The 15,915-nt window shown below is 46.0% G+C and overlaps 1 protein-coding gene across 2 annotated transcripts in view; it reads left to right on the top strand.

Moving 5' to 3' along the window:
- MAD1L1 (mitotic arrest deficient 1 like 1) overlaps positions 1-15,915 on the top strand; it is a 322,579-nt gene that overhangs the window by 129,241 nt on the left and 177,423 nt on the right. For both annotated transcript variants that reach the window (XM_088529470.1, XM_088529469.1), the window contains exon 11: positions 3,720-3,860. In XM_088529470.1, the coding sequence (XP_088385596.1) occupies positions 3,720-3,860 (141 nt within the window). The remainder of the gene's footprint in view (positions 1-3,719; positions 3,861-15,915) is intronic.

The following is a 15,915-nucleotide window of genomic DNA, read 5'->3' as shown; positions in this document are numbered from 1 at the left end:
TTCCCTGCGTGTGTGACTGACTTCAGTTAGATTTGTAACTTTAATTTCTTTCTTATTGATTTTTTTTTCTTTTCATTTCTTCCAACTAATTAGAGAGTCGGCGGTGAATTCGGTGCGTGTGGGTATGTTTGAGGAGGGGCTAACAAGCATCAATGGGAATAGAGGCTGAGTTAAAAATGCCCTTCAACCTTCTCCTGGTTAATTTTTTTGCTGTGTTTTCCCCTCTCTGCAGCCGCTTCCAACGTGGGGACTGGACACAGAGATGGGCAGAAGCCACCGGGCGCTGGCAGCGGGGCAGGCGCTGCCTGGGGAGCGTTCGGGTTAACAGATCCCAGCTCTTTCCCCAAAACTGCCCGGGGTCAAGCACTTTTGTAGCTCTCTAGTGCATGAACACTAGTGAAAGCAGCAGCTCTCTGTCTTGAAGCTCCTTAGCAAAGAAGTCCACTTGGGCTTTCTGCAGGAAGGATAGAGAAGGGCGACGCTTGATCCCCACGTGGCTTTGGAAGGTGGGATCTTGTGCGTTCACATGGTGGATTTTCATGGGATCAGCTGCAGGCTGTGGTTGAGACTAAACCATGATTTCTTTTTGGCTACATGTGCAATGGTAGGAGACACCTTCCTTTGGTGCATTGGCTGCTGCTGGCGGCGGAGGGAAACTTCCATCTTACCAAAATTCACTGGCTCTTTCCTTTTCAAACTTCTGCCTCCTCAAACACACACAGCTATGTGCTGCAGCACCAGGGTGTGCTTTGGGACATGAATTTCCTAGCTTTGTAATCAACATCCAAAACCATTAATGCACTTTTAGGGCCTGTTTAGCTTGAACTGCCTTTCTGTTCCTATGTTGATGTGACCCCGGCCAGTGCAAGGAGGAGGGGGAAGCGTGACCATGTGAGGGCATTAGGAGAGCGGGGATTGCTCTGGGGGAGCTGCCCTCGCACAGACAGGCCTTGCAGGGCGGTTCAGCAAAGATCTCCTGTGCTGGGCACACGTCTGAAATTCCCACTTTTTAGTAATTCTGCTGCATACTCTGCTTATATAAAGCAGAAAAGGAGATGCTGTTAGAAAAAGGTTGGAGAGGACATATTAAAGTCCCCGAGGAGGTGTGTGATGGAGCTGAGGTACGTGTCCTGTGGTGTGGGATGTGGAGATACAAAATACAGATTACATTTTGGAGAATCTTTTTACTTGGAGGACTTCTCAACGAGAGTTTCTGTTTCCTGCCAAGCTAACAAAGATCTTTAGGAGGGATGGAAAAGCTTTCAGTAAGTGTTCTTGATAGGGAAGAATTTGAAGAAGGAGCTGGGGACCACTTGCTGGAAGCTGAGAATTGATTTCATTACAGTATTAATATTTAGAAATAATTACAGATGAGAACCGAACACCAGGATCAAGTGTTTAATTTGTACTTGGCCTTTCAGCTTCTCAGCTGCCTCTTTCGCTATACCTTGTGCTCTGGTTTGCTGTGCGTATTTTTTCTTGTCAAGTTTGCTCTCCTCCTCAAAGGAAGGCTTTGAAACTCGAGGTTTGTAGTTGATTTTAAGGAAAAGACACCCCATAGGGATGTCCTGTTTCCATACAGATTTCCCCATCCTAGCATGAAAGCACAAGTTAGTCCTTCTTGCAGCTGAACAGCTTGAGGAACTGCTAGGATCTTGCTTGAGGGGTGACTTGAATACCTAATATCCAGGAGTTAATTGGAAGCCTTGTGTGCTGGGAATTGCCAGGGGTCCTGTTTGCTGTTGAAAAAATGGTAGGGATTTCAGGCCTGCTTTGCTGTAAAGGAGAGAACATTTCTGTGTTAAACTATCACGTTGATGAAAGATGCTTGGCAGAGGATTGGAAGAGCGGAGCAGATTGTAGTGCAGAGAGAGGGAGAGAAAGGATGTTGTAATTGCAGCTCTAATTGCAACAATATGCAAGGATCAAGCCCATAAATACAGTAAATGTGGTCATTACATCCCCTTCTGTGTTCTAGACAATAATCCTGCAATAAATGGGGAACAAAAGTTGTCTGCAGAGCCATGGCAGTTGGTCTTATGGAGAGTGAAGTTTACAGAGTGAGTGTTGATGAGGGAGACGAATGATGGAACGATCCTGGACTGCTGTTTTTTTACCAGGCAGGTTCCTTACGGAAGGCTGTGGCTGGGTTTCTCTGCCTGCAGTAGCATGGAAATAGCTCCTTTTGTATGTCTGTCAGGTCAATAATTCTTTCAGAAGCTCATGGCAAAACTGTTCTTTCCTTGGAATAGGACTTGTCTTCAGCCAGACCTGAGCAAGAGCTAATAATAATGAGTTCCATGTTAAAATCTGTTTTTATTTCTTTATTAACTCAGTTCCTTCAGCCTCAGGCTGCTCTTTGGTCTTGAAGGCCCTTTACCTGCTGACCAGTCCAAACATCTTGGTTGACCTTTCAATACATTGCTTGCTTTGCACACAGGCTGCCCCTCTGGCAGTTCCCTTCTTGTTTTCACACCTTGATTTTGAATGTTCCCTTTTCCATGTGTCTGTTCAGCATTTGACCTTTAGATTTTGAAGGGAGAAACAATCTTCATGTTTAGGCTTGCTCAACTGAGCAATGAGCATCACCTTTACTGTCTGAAATGCAACTTTTTATTTTTCATTTGGGGGTGACAGGAAGGGACCTATTTTTCTATGCTGGTAGTTCCTGGTTTTCCCTAGAGAGCAGTATCCCAGCAAAGCACTACACCATGACTAAGTTTGGTTTATGATATGCTTCAGGCTCAATATCGTGGTAGTGACCTGCTCTGGATGTGGACTGAACAGCTATAAAGCTGAGTGATCTTTTAATAATATTTTGGACTTTTGTGATGGCAAAATTGACACTGCAAAACTGATTTGTCTGGAGCACTTGTGTGTTCCTCTGATGGGGTGAGGTAGCAAACTTCAGCATCGAGTGGAGGCAGCACTACAGGGTTTCCTGGGTGGTTTTGCTCTTCTGAGCCATGCCCGGGCAATGTGCTACTTTGTTCTGTAGTCTCATGGACATCCAAATTCTTCCATATGGTCAAGAGATACAAACAACTTACCCCTTGGCTTACAACCCAAATTTTATACCTGAGGATATGAACACCCTCAGGGAGGGATCCTTTTTCTCTGAAAATGCTTGCTTACTATTGCCAGAAAGCAGCAATGAGTGTCAAACATATTATTTACAAAACATTAACTGGTGAAAAGATACTTGTTATAAACACTGTCTGTGACAGTATTCAACAAGTGATCGGCCACATGTCTGTTGCAGGATATTTGCTCTCAGCCACTTTGTTGTCTGTCAAATCTGTTTCGTTTCTGTTGTCAAGATTTTGTTGGTCCCCTGCTGGAACTCTTTGGCAGGAGAAATGTCAAGCCCCACGCTGCACGTTTTGCTGAAGGAACCATCCAGCCACGATGTGTTAGAAGGGCATGTCTAAGGAAAACCAAGGCTGTTTTTAGCTGCTGTGTGGTTGTTAGAGTGCAGGCATATTGCCTTCAAGCACAAAATAGTCATAATTTTCAGTTCTGAGATCAACAACATTTCATTAGCACTCGGTGTCCCTGTTCGTGTGCATGATGCCCTTATGAAGATGATGCACGCATATCTTTTAGGGATTCTTTGCCAACTGAAAGAACAATAATGAAAAATGTAAACTTTTTTTCGCAGCAGCTGTCTTCTCCGAGGAGGCTTTGTCCCTAACGGTGATTTTTGTTCTTCCTGGCAGGAGCGGGATGGGATGAGAGCGATCCTGGAGTCGTACGACAGCGAGCTGACGCCCGCCGAGCACTCGCCCCAGCTGAACCGGCGCATGCGGGAGGCGGAGGAGATGGTGCAGAAGCTGCATGCCCATAACACAGAGCTGGAGGTAATAAAGAGTCATCATTCACTAACCCCGCTTGTGAAGGAGTTGAGACCTTTAAGATTTAATTGCCTAGTGATATGACGTGTTGTCTCAGAAGATAGATTGGCAAAAGCCAGACTTCAAGCAACCAGGGCCAGTAATATCCACAGTTTTTTACTCTGCACCTGAAGGCGACAGAAGCCTAAAGTGACTCTGGGTGTGATGAGCGTGCGCTTAGCTGTACTGAATGGCTGGAGAGCAAACTAGTGCCTAGAGGTTAAAGGGGTGATGAAATGGAGCAGGTACGGTGTCGTCTCTGGGGAGCAGTCCAGGCGATTCATTATTTGATGTGTAGAGCTGGTCTCTTCTCTATGTGGGATAAGTGCTTGTGTGCTCATAAGAGCTTTGCTTTTATGGGCTGAAGAAGACAGTTTTGTCTGCTGTTAATTTTTCATTTCTTGGCATTGTGTTGAAAACCCCAGGACACTAGTAACTGTATTAATGTTTTTTATACTCGGGTTTTCTCCAAGAAAAACATTTTTTTCTGGAGAAAGTAGTATTTCTTATAGGAATTATGTTATTATTGTTACCTCTGTTTATTTGGTTTTGTGTTCTGAAACACAAGTGCTGTGAGGTCAGTGATGCCATGCATTTGCCAGGTAGTTTTCCTCTCTTCTGTTGTATTTTTGTCATAGTCTAATGGGGTTTATGGTCCCAAATTGCAATACTTCGAATACGTCTGTGATCTTAAAGCTTGGCAGTTTTATTACGTGGGTTGTGCAATAGCCATAAGTATGTGAGTTCTCTTTTCTTCATATCTAGTGCTGCCATCATATAGATTTATAGATGCCATAATCCAAGTGGAGCAAAACTTTGGGAAATTGCTGCTGCTTGGATTCCAGTTGAAGCTATAGACTGGATTGCCCCGCTGTGCACAAACTCCCATAGTTGATTCTATCATTCTTCAAAATGCTCTGTTCTGTTGGTAGGTGGGGATTTAAGCAGGGAATTATTGACTCTAATCACCGTGGGCCGGAGTTGTAGCTCTCTCTCCAGAGCTGCGTGAGCAGAGCAGTGTAATACGAACTCAATATTGGAGATGTCCGGAGCGCTTTGTTCTCTGTTTCTCGGAAAAGGAATCATGTTACGTTTTAGTCAAGTCTGTAGAGAAGTTAGTGGCATCAGATGAAATGGAAACTTGCCTGAATTGGGGTCTCAAAGTTTCTTCATGTTGACTTTTGAGTGCTACGTTGCTTAATGCCGAACAGAGCAGGTTTAAATGACCCTGATGGGAAGGGATGGGTGGCTGATTTATCCTGTTTTCTTAATGTTTCTAACAGTGGCTCTGGATTCAAGAGCAGTTTCCCTAAATGCTTTGCTGAGTAGAATGTCAAGTATACACAGTATCTTTGGGCAATAGCAAAATTCCTACACTGCTTTTATTATTTTATAAGCAGTTGCCTTCATGGTGTGGATTATGGGGTACATGGAGAAATTCAGAAAGGAGCTCTGTTCTTGGGAGGTTTGTCTTTTTGCAATGTCAACCCTTAAGCCCTTGACAGCCTTAGCTAGAAGCAGCATTCAAAGACGTGATATTCCCCTTGCAAAGTAAAATTTTATGCTTCACTTGATGCTGTTTGCCTTTTTGACTATATTGGTGACTGCTGAATCCACCCTATTTTGAAATTTCAGGGGAGGTTTTTGTCCCAGTGCCTATGGTAAAAATCTGAAAACTGACAAAAGAAATTGGGGTATGGGCAGGATTGCTGGTGTCTCACCACCCGGACAAGCAGCTTTAATCCATCGGCTCTAGCTGAAGGAACTGGTCAATAGCTGCTATTAATAACGGCTAACGTAACCCTCCGCATCCTCCCCGCTCTGCTGCGCCTCCGTACGGATTTTGGAAACGTTGACACCTGCGTGACTCATTTGCCAAGCAAGGAGAGGGGATGCCAAGGATGGGGCGTCTCGGGGCTTCGGATGTTTTGGAGATGTGTCACTGCAGGCCCCAGCACCTCGCCCTGAGGCAGCCGAGAGGCAAACGCTGCTCCGCGCAGTGTGTTCGGTAGCTTCTGCCTTCCAGCTACAGCAATGCTTTTCATACACCTGAAATTTCACACCATTTCTCTCCTTCATGTGTTTTATCACAGTTTTTTTTCCCTGCTACTGAGAGCTTCGTTTACTGCAATCTCGTTCCGTGTTCCCCAGCAGAGTCCTTTGATAGTAATAAAGCTCCGTAACTAACACTTTTCTTTTTTTTTCCTCCTGTTTCTTCTGGCTGCTCAAATTTCGTATCAGCAACCCCGCTCTGAAGAACTTATACCAGCAAAAACAAATGCTCTAAACAGATTTCTTTACTCCAAAGATAGTGATTTTCCTGTCCGTGTAACGGAGGTAGGGAGCCTTTTAAAGGAACGCAGGGAATGAGAGGCACCGACTTGGTGCCCAAGCTCCCTCCTTCCCTCTAAACGCTGCCACCTTGGCTGTGCTGGACGCTGATTTGGATCACAGACATCATCTGGCTTAAAAGCACCTTCCCAGGAAGAGGGGCAGGATGTTTTCATCCCGGATCACTTTAAAGCTGCGGTGTTGCTCCATAAGAAACAGTCCTAAGAAAAGTCTGCTGGAGGACGCAGAAGGGCTGGTGGAGACCTCTTTAAATCCCCTTCACTGCTGAGAAAAGCTGGATCTCTTATGCGTGAACATGCGAGCACGTAGCCCGCTCTGGGAGTGGAAATGATTGCTTTATCCTCCCCAGCACGGCCTGCCCCTGCGCCATCACGCCGATCCATCTCGGGAGGTTCAATAACGCGCCTCGCAGGGCGCTGAATGCAAAGCAGGGGGCAGATGCAGGAAAAATGTCATGTGAAATGGTGGCTCGGGAAGCAAGCGGGCTATGTCAGCCCATTTCAAGTGGTTAATGAAGTGTCACTCACCATCTTTTTAAAAGGGTGTTTGGGAAGTGAAGAGGGAATGAGTTTCTGTGGCCAGCGTGCTTAAAATAAACAGAACCCTCCCTGCATTCGTATCGTGGCATTGGGTCTTCATTTTGACCCTGGCAACGTTAACAGTTTTCGTGCTAGTCTCTATCTTGGTGAAGGTTTTGCTACCTTAGACCCATTAACTCTGGTTTCAAGGGAATTACGAGAAAGCAAGAAGCCCTGTATGGAGAGCCTCTGCCCATGCAGCAGCTGTGGCGAGAGAGCTCTGCTGTGGAGTTTAGGAAAAGTTAAATCCAGCTGCAGAAAAGAGAAATCATCATAAATATAACTCCATTAATAGCCGTTTTATTACAACCCACTTGGCTCCATATGAAACTTTAATGAAGAGAGATCTGCAAGGAAGACTCATGCTGACACCTTCAATGGTCTCCAGCATTTTTTACATGGAGAGATTTATACTGTCTGTGAGCACCATATGTACTCCAATCAGTTAATAATTGAGCCTGGCAGTTTCAGCACATGAATTGCCATATGTTCTGCTTTTGTTCACCATGGGGTCCACTGGTGACCTCCAAACTCATTGACCAAATATTGCCACCTTACCCGTACCTGATAACGGCAGGGCATCTGCTGGCTGGGGAAATTGGGCGCTGCTGATTGTCGAGCACAAATCTGCTCCTCGCAAAGCGAGTTACTTAGCAGCCACCCTGGTGTTGAACGTGCTTAAAATTTATGTGTGGATGCAATAAAATGTTTATTTGAGCAGTTAACAGTTCTTTCTAGTCTCTCATCCTGCTGCCCTCTCAGTGCTTCTCCGCTTTATTTTCCCTTCTTTCTTTCCCCCCTTTGATCCACGCTCTCGAGCTTGCTTTACCCCTCCTCTGCCAAGCTGCCTCTCCCCCTCAAAGCTCAACTGCTTCTTTACACAGAGCCGGGGCTTTCTGTGATGTGGGGAACTTACAGAGAAGTTTCCTTCCATCTGTGCAAAGCACAGAGGAGTTTGTTTTTAATTTTCAACTTTCTTCTGCCTGCTCTTTCTGCCTCTCTTGCCACCCTGCCTTTGCTCGCTGTTTTTCTCAGTGACAGCAGGGAGAAGATTACCCTGCTCCCTTTGGATATCCGTAAGGAGCAAATCCCGGTCGCTGGAGCTTTGCTGCCAGCCCTGCCCGGCGTCCCCTCTGCTGTCGCTGCGGCGGGGACAAGCGGCTGCCCCGGGGACGGTGCTAATGCTCCGCATGCCTGAGCTGCGGGATGGCCGGAGCATCACGGGGCCGGGCACCATCTTCCGACCAAGCAGCTGCCTCGTCCACGTCCCACCCTCCGCCATCTCTTGGGCATCTCGTGCTCGACTTGAGCCCTTGGCAGCTGTTTCCTCGCGGGCAGGAGGGCCGGCCGAGCCCCGCGGCCCCAGCGGTGCCGCTCCACAGGTCGTCTTGGCTTCTCTCTCCTCCCGCAGGTTTCCTCGTCTTTCAGACCACGGCGATTTGCTGAAGCCAGGGAGCTGCGAGGCTCCTCTGCTCCCTTTTACCCTGCCGGGGGCTGGACTGGGAGGCAGCCCCTTACAAACACCCGGAGTACAAATGAGTTGGTCAGGCCACGGAGGGGCTTAATGGTTTGTTAAAGGTGGTGGGCTCCCTACTCCATGGAAGAGGGTTCCCTCTTAAAACTAGTGGGTCTGCAGCAGGGCCTCTTCTCTGTGCCTTTTCTTTGGTTGAGCTAGTTCTAAAACTCAGTTACAAATAATTCTTTTTTTTTTCCCTTCAGGATCTGTCATGAAAGTCAGTACTAGGCAGACCAGGAGAAAGAGGCCATGATGCTACCTGTGCTGGGAGATGTTCTGCACAAACCGGTGTTGTTTTCACCCAGGACAGACTTTTTTACAACTAGTTTTAGTGTGTGGATGCAGGATGCACACTTAAACTCTGATGACAGCTTAAGAATGGCTTATATTGATTTAACTTAGCAGTTCCTTAGGGACCACAGCTAAATGAATGCAAGCCTGCATCACTCCTAAGAAATGAGAATGTCTCTGCACCAATTTGTACAGAGTAAATTAAGTCATTAACTAAGACAATATGCCAAAGACCTTTAGGCTAAGGCAAGCTGCTTTGTTAGCCAAGCCATAGGAAAAATGACCAGTTGCACAACAGCCAAGCAGCCACAGGGACCCTTTTGCTCCTCTCAGCTAGAAATTGAAATAAGCTATTAAAGTGCATGGGGAAAAAACATCTCCCAACTCAGCTGCGTTCTTGTGCTTGAAGTGCAGCAGAAATGAGGGGTGACATTGTGATTCTCATCATGAGGGTCAGTGAGGGACGTTTTGTTGAAAGTCATGCTCCTGATGGAGATGCAGTCCGTGACACTCTGCCCCCGCTTCTCTTGCTGACTAGATTATAAGTCTTGACTGTCTCCAAATGTGGCAATTTATACTACTGATAAATATTAATTATCACCTGTGTTACGACGTGGGCAGTTTTGGAAGGACTCCTGCCACCTCGGCTCTCTGACGACTTTCAGTCCATTTAAGCAAATCTGATCAGTGTTTTTTAAGTGGCGGTGGCTGCCAGAGGCAGCTGTAGCCTCGGTGGGACCTGGCAGTAAAATCCAGGCACTGTCTAGGAGTGATCCTAGAGGACGTGGGTTCAGTTCACAGCTACAAAGAGTGACTTTGTCCCAACTTGTGGAGCTTCGTCATGGTGGAATTCACTGCAGCCCCAAGGAGACTGGCAGCTGCCAGCAACAGAGAGACCAACCCAGCCTGTTCTCCCCTGAAAATGCATTGGGATGGCCAGATCCTCCTCTAGCTTCTCCTGGTGCTGTTACGAACAACCAAGCACAGCAAAGCCTGCGGGGAGCAGTTTGGATTAGCTTCAAGCCTACCTGGCTAGAGGAGACAAGAGAAGCACGGGAACTGGGTCTGAATCCTCACAGAGGGCTTAAAATTGCATTCTTTCTTAGCGATGTTTTGGGAAAAGAAGATAACTAATGTGCGTCTATGAGTCATATTTGCCACAATGGAGCAGGGGAGAACGTTTCGTAGGGGGCTGAGAACTTGAGAATGCTTTAGAGCGGAGATCCTGCTCGCTGTGCCTGCAGATACAGGATTTGCAATCAGCTGCCTTGGCGCGGAGGAGGAAGCCAGCCCACGTTTCTGCGTGTGGATGGTGTCCCCGTCCCCGGCAGATGGCAGCAGACAAAGCGGCGCACAAAGGAGCTGCTCTTCTGCAACATGGTGCCCGTGGCCTCCCGCGCGGCCGCGCAGCTGCCGAGCACGGAGCGCGGTGCTAACGAGGCGCTTCGCCCGCAGGAGAAGGGAAAAAAGGGACAGGAAGCGTCTCTTGGGGTATGGCGCTAGGAACAGGGAGCTGCTGCCTTTGGAGAAGGCTTGGGAAGTGCAGAAATGTTCTCCCAGGTCTGTTCTTGGGAGTGAGGGAGCAGAGGAGCCGGTGCCCACGGTGCACGTTCCCCTGTCCTTCCCCACTGTCGCAGAACTGGATTTTTGCAGAAGTAGAGAAGCGTCCTACAAGCAGGATGAACTGCGCTTTGCATTCAGGTCGGAGCTTTGCCCTCCTTGAATCATTCTCAACCTGCAAAGCACTGTGATTTTGTCCAGCATTGCTCTTATTCACGTGGATGTGCCTTCTTGGGACTAGTTGCTCTCGATGTAGATTGATTTGGGATAGGAAAACTGTAGATCATTTCCCTCCAAAGTAAGAACTGGATTTGCTTCAACTGGGTTTCCCAGATTTCCCTTTTTCTTCCATGCCTAGTCTGAACTGTATTGGTGGGTCAGGATTAGATGTTAACATCCATTTTACTTCCGTGCTTTTTAAGTGTCTCCTGATTACTACAGCTCTTAATTAGGAGTATTCTTGCACTGGTGAACATTTTAACAGCTCATGGAAACTTAGGCAATTGCAAGGGAAACAAGGAGGGAGAGACTTCTTGTGGAAAAAATCAAAGCTGAGAGTGCCCGTCAGGGTGATGATTCACATGAGCAATGACATAGAGATGTTAGCTCTTCCTTAGCTCTGCCTTGTTTTAATGCCATCAAGCAGTGTTTATCTGGAAGTTCATCTGTCCTATGTATTTTTATGGACTCCAGCTACTGAGTTTTTGTTGAAATTCTGGTAGTGAATAAATAAGAAAGTGTCCTGAGAAATCAACTCAAGCATGCATTTGTTCCCATGCACTTAAACCCTGAACACTCCTGCTCCTTGCAATTTGCAGGAACTGTAAGATCCATTTTAATGCACTTAATCCTTAGTTTATTGCGGCAATTAGAACAGCAGTAGCTGCTGCCTGGTTTTCTCTTTGATGCCCATTGGTTCTTTCTTATTTTGGCTCAATCACCATTAGCAGAAGGGATGTTTCTTAGGGGAACTAATTATCTAAAACTCTGGCTTTGGCATGGCACTCAAGCACGCGGTTAGTTGCATGGGGTCTAAATGCCAGAGACTGTTGCAATCGTGTTTGAGAAAACACATAATCGCTCCCCTCCAAAACTCCCTTCTTCAGAGCTGCAAGTTGCAGTTGCTGCCCTTTGTTCTTACAGTCTTCCCCTAAGAACTGGACGCGACAGCTTTTCCATTTCTTGAGTTTGGCTTCGCACTAAGGTCATGGTGCAGAGTACGAGTCTGCTGCTGCTTGTACCTTGGAGAACAGCGCTTAGAAGAAGGTAGCAGGAGTTGTCCCCCATTCTTCTTCCCCCCATTTCTCTTTTTCCTTTTCTACTCCAAATGAGAATAGCCTATGAAAATTTAGCCAAGGCTGGGAATAGAAAAGTGAAGAAGCCAGCTGATAGTGGGTTTCACCCAAGCTGTGGATAAAAGCTAAGCCGTTGATAAAGATCTTCTTTCTTCAGGGGTGGTCCAAGTAAATTGAAGAAACAATTCGGTTTTCTCAGAGGCTTTGCAAGTTATCTATTTGCTTTAACCAGTGTTAATGTCAAATGTGCTTTGATTCTGCTAAAAGCTTTTCAGCAAAACAAACTGCAAGCCCGAAGTTTTGGAGAAAGCCTTGCTCATTCTGTAATGTAAGTGGTAACATTTTTTCATTTGAATTTTATTTATGCTATTTAATAAAACATGGAGTACTACTGTACAATACATGTGTCATGAATCCTACTGTGGTGACAGTAACATACATATGAGATGCCTGGCGCATGGACTTGGCATATTGAGCTGATTTACGTTTTCAATTTGTTTAAAAGGCTATAATGGTTATAGTGAGCTTAGCTTTGGCAGATGTACGCTCCAATTGCAGTTCTGTTTGAGACTACATTGAAAACTAAACTGATCTCTGTTTTAAAATATTGATTTTTACCCATTCTGTGTTCCCTGCTCTGCATTCCTTGTGCTAGACTCACAAACATGAGTTCTTGCTATATCAGCTGAATTCCTTTTGGAAAATAGTAAAAACAGTCCATGGAAATCTGACTTTCTTGGAAGAGTTAAATATTAGGTTAGAAAATTAAGTAAATTAAAAAACTTACATATTGTTAACTTTTAAAGAAAGACAGCATGAAGCTTAAAAGATGGCATGGCTTACGTAAAAATCTATGATATATTCAGTAACTATGAACACGTATAGAGTAATAGTAGAGTGTCTTGTATAATGAGAAAGCTTTTTGTGGCTTGTTTGTGTAAAGACTGTCGCACATGTTATTTATGTATGTAAAGAAATAACAAATATCTGTCTCTGTATTCAGTTATGAGGGTATCTCCTGAGATCCCCAAGCCCTGCGTTTTTCTTAATGTTCAGGCTATCTCAGGAGAGTTGGGCACTTCTGTAATGGTAAAGAGACCGCAAACCCATGGTCTTTGCCGTAGGTGCCATGTACTGTTGCTAAGCTAATAGTTACCAGCCCTATGTCTGGCAATAACATTCTGAACGTGTTTGTTCTGGTGACTCTTCATATCAATGCACTGTTCTTTACTTCCTCGTCGTCTAATTTATTCCCTTTCATAGGAGTTCATTTCATTAATGGAAAACGCAGCCTTTGGATATATCAGTTCCCTGGCCTGGTTGCTCAAATATTCAACCTTAAATGTAGGGCTTGTTCCTTTGGCCTCCACAGATCTTCTGCCACCTCGTAGTGAATACTTGTGAAATGAGGCTCCTGGTTTCTGGAGCGCTTTGTGGTCTCGTGCTTGAAGAGGGCTTTGACAGGCGTGGAGACACGAGCGCTGCGTGACTGGGGGACAGGGGGATGTTCCTCTCTAGGCAGGAACCCCTGAGCGTCGGCTGAGCCGTCCTGCCCCGCTCGTGTCCTGCGCGTGCTGGGCAGGACGAGCCACCCCGCTGCAGGGAGCTCCCCAGCCGAGACGCCCGTGGGCGCAGGGATCCCCGCGCTCACCCCGACGTGGTGATTGCTCCGTGTGCTCCATTTGCTCCGAGCTCATCTGAGTGTGCTTAATTGTGCAGCAGCTGCAGCGGGGCGCCGTGCCGGGCTCTGCACACTGGATTAGCTGTCTAAAACAGAGCTGCTCCTCATGCTTTGGGGAGACTGCCCGGGGCTTGTGATGAGCCCAGAAACACCTATGCAGAGCTCTGTAATTCCTGTGGATGTTTACAGCAATATCAAGTACCTAGTTAGGTTTTATTGTTGTTATTATTTTATTATTATTATTATTACTACCAAGAAGCACAGGCAATTTATTCACATAATCAGTGTGTACAGGTGTATATACATATATTAGATGTGTTGCTTATGTGAATTTAGGAAAGTGTATATGAAAAGTCTAGATGACTTTATGCTCCTAAAATAACATAACATCCATGGCTAATTCAACTGTCTTTTATTATTTTGCTCTCTATATACTTTTCTGAAAACAGTAGATTGCTGTATTGCAGCTGTCTGTAGAAATGACATTTATTTTCACATTGCCATGAGTGCACATTCGTAAGTGACACTTTTTCTCTTAAAATAACGAGCACCTTTTTCCTTTAGGTCAGACAAAATCCAGATTCATTGTATATTTGATTTCTACGGGTCACCAGTGCTCTACATGTTTTCTATTGTATGTTGTAAATTATTGCTGGTGCTTGATTTGCTTAGAAAGAAGTTGTTTCACCTGCTCTTTGGATGAAGCTCTTGTTAATGAAGAGTAGAGAGGATTGTGAGAGGAAAGAGATTGTGGTAGACCCATCACAAACACCTGGGAGCTGGGCACAAATCCAGCCGTTCATACAATGAGTACATGTTTTATATAACCTTCCTGTACTGCCTCTTGCACAAAGCACAAGTTTGAGCCCCGCGTGGTCAGAGGAGCTGGCTCTTCCCTCAGCTCGGCTGTGCTGGGCTGCTGAAGGTGCAGACGTGCAGCCCCGAGGGTGGCACGGGGACACGTGGGGCCTCTCCTGTCCTTGCCGCCCGGCTCGGCCGTGTTTCTGCACCGACCTTGCTAGGCCGGCGGTCGGGGCCAGGGAGCTCCGCGGTTGCTGATGGGACCATGCAGCAGTTTCACCTTTTGCCTTGTCACTCTGCCTTCGTGGAGCGAATGTGCTTGTGAATTATTGATTGCTTTCATGGAACAAGTTGATTTTTGGTTCCCTCAGAAGAGATGCACACCTGCATCCCAAGAGCATCCTTCCGTCTCCTGGCATCTTTGCTGGCAGCCTCAGCAGAGGGGCTGAGGACTGAGTGGCCCATGTCTAAACTAAAATTGTTCCCTCTGGAATTCATCCTTTCAGATCAAAATTGAGAAATACTGAGGCAGCAACATAGAGAATTTATACTTTTTTTTTTTCTTTCTGCTATATCTATTTTATGGATAAACAAAGAGTTTCAGCCCAGATTGATTACTCCAGCACTTTCAGCGCACAGTAACTCTCCTGCAAGTTTTTACAAGGAAAATTAAACTGATGGTTGGCAGCCACAGCAGATACATCATGCCTACCCTGTGCAGGGATGGCTCGTTTACTTTTTCTACTCTTGTCACCCTGTCATCACAGAGTGGTTTCTTCTTTAACCCTTTGCATACACTTTACAAACTTTTCTTCAGTAAAGGAAACTATTAACTGATACAAGTTAGGTGTGTGCGTTATGGGCCATTTTGATACCAATCTCCTTCCTGTCTTTGCAGTAAGGAATGATTTTACCTAGACAAAACTGTGAATACGTGCAGGGCTGGAATGGGATAGGCTCCTGCTGTGCCCTGGCAAGCACCGCGTGGCCGGACAAGGCAGGAGGAAGGAAATTATGGGAGTAGTTAAGGACATTAAAGCTAATCAAGCTCCTTGGGATAAAAGGCAGAGGGGTTTCTGTTCCTCAGTCTCTGGGAGAGCCCCCTTCAGGCTTGAAAGAAGGAGCGTGGGATTAAGGGGAGTGATTAAAAAGGATAATTAAATTGGCTGCTTTGACAAATACTGCAAAGCTGAAGACAGGCTATTGTGGGCAATGAGCCTCGCAGTGGGAGAGAGGAGGGGAGTGAGTGGACAGGTTGCAACAGCAGCCGTGATCACATAAAAAAAATCCAATTATTTTGAAAGTAGTTATTCAATATTACAAAATTGAGTTTATTAGAAATTTTCCTACAAATGCTTTCCAGAAACAAGATTCTCTCTGGGAATAACTCAGATTCCCCTAGCTTTGTTGCTCACTGACATGAGTACTTAGCTTTTCTTACGATGTGGATGGTTGCTTAGCTTTAATAGTTTTGATTCCACTCTGTTTTGGATGTCTCTTACCACCAGACAGCTGCAAGAACACTGCTAGCGCTTTGCTTTAATGACTGCGTTTAATAGTATATTGAATCCATTATGTAGAGAAGACTAGAAATTAGTCTGAGATGGCCCACAGGAGCTTGAGTTTTCAGATACGAATTTAATGATAACATAAAAACTGCCTTAGAGTTGAGGGTATGTGATGATCTTCAGGGCATTCTCCTCCTTCAGTTGCTAGCATATTTTTTTCTGTGTGCTCGTGATTTAAACACCAGCTTCGCTCTGTCCATAGAAGTGGTTCTGTCGCCGCACGGAGCTTGGGAGCCGGTTCTGCAGCCGCGGCTGGATGAGCTTCGCTGCAAACCCTGTCCGAGGGCAGCGCGGTGGCCTCTTGGTGCCATCGCTACCATCGCCCAGCGCCGCGGTGCTGGTTGGCACCGTCACAGTCGCCCTCTGCCCCCTCAGTGCTC

Source organism: Tinamus guttatus, unplaced genomic scaffold (genome assembly GCF_059628265.1).
Source record: "Tinamus guttatus ecotype Peru unplaced genomic scaffold, ASM5962826v1 Tinamus_guttatus_pri_ptg000330l, whole genome shotgun sequence".
Classification (NCBI taxonomy): Eukaryota; Metazoa; Chordata; class Aves; order Tinamiformes; family Tinamidae; genus Tinamus; species Tinamus guttatus.
This window is presented reverse-complemented; position numbering and strand designations above follow the sequence as displayed.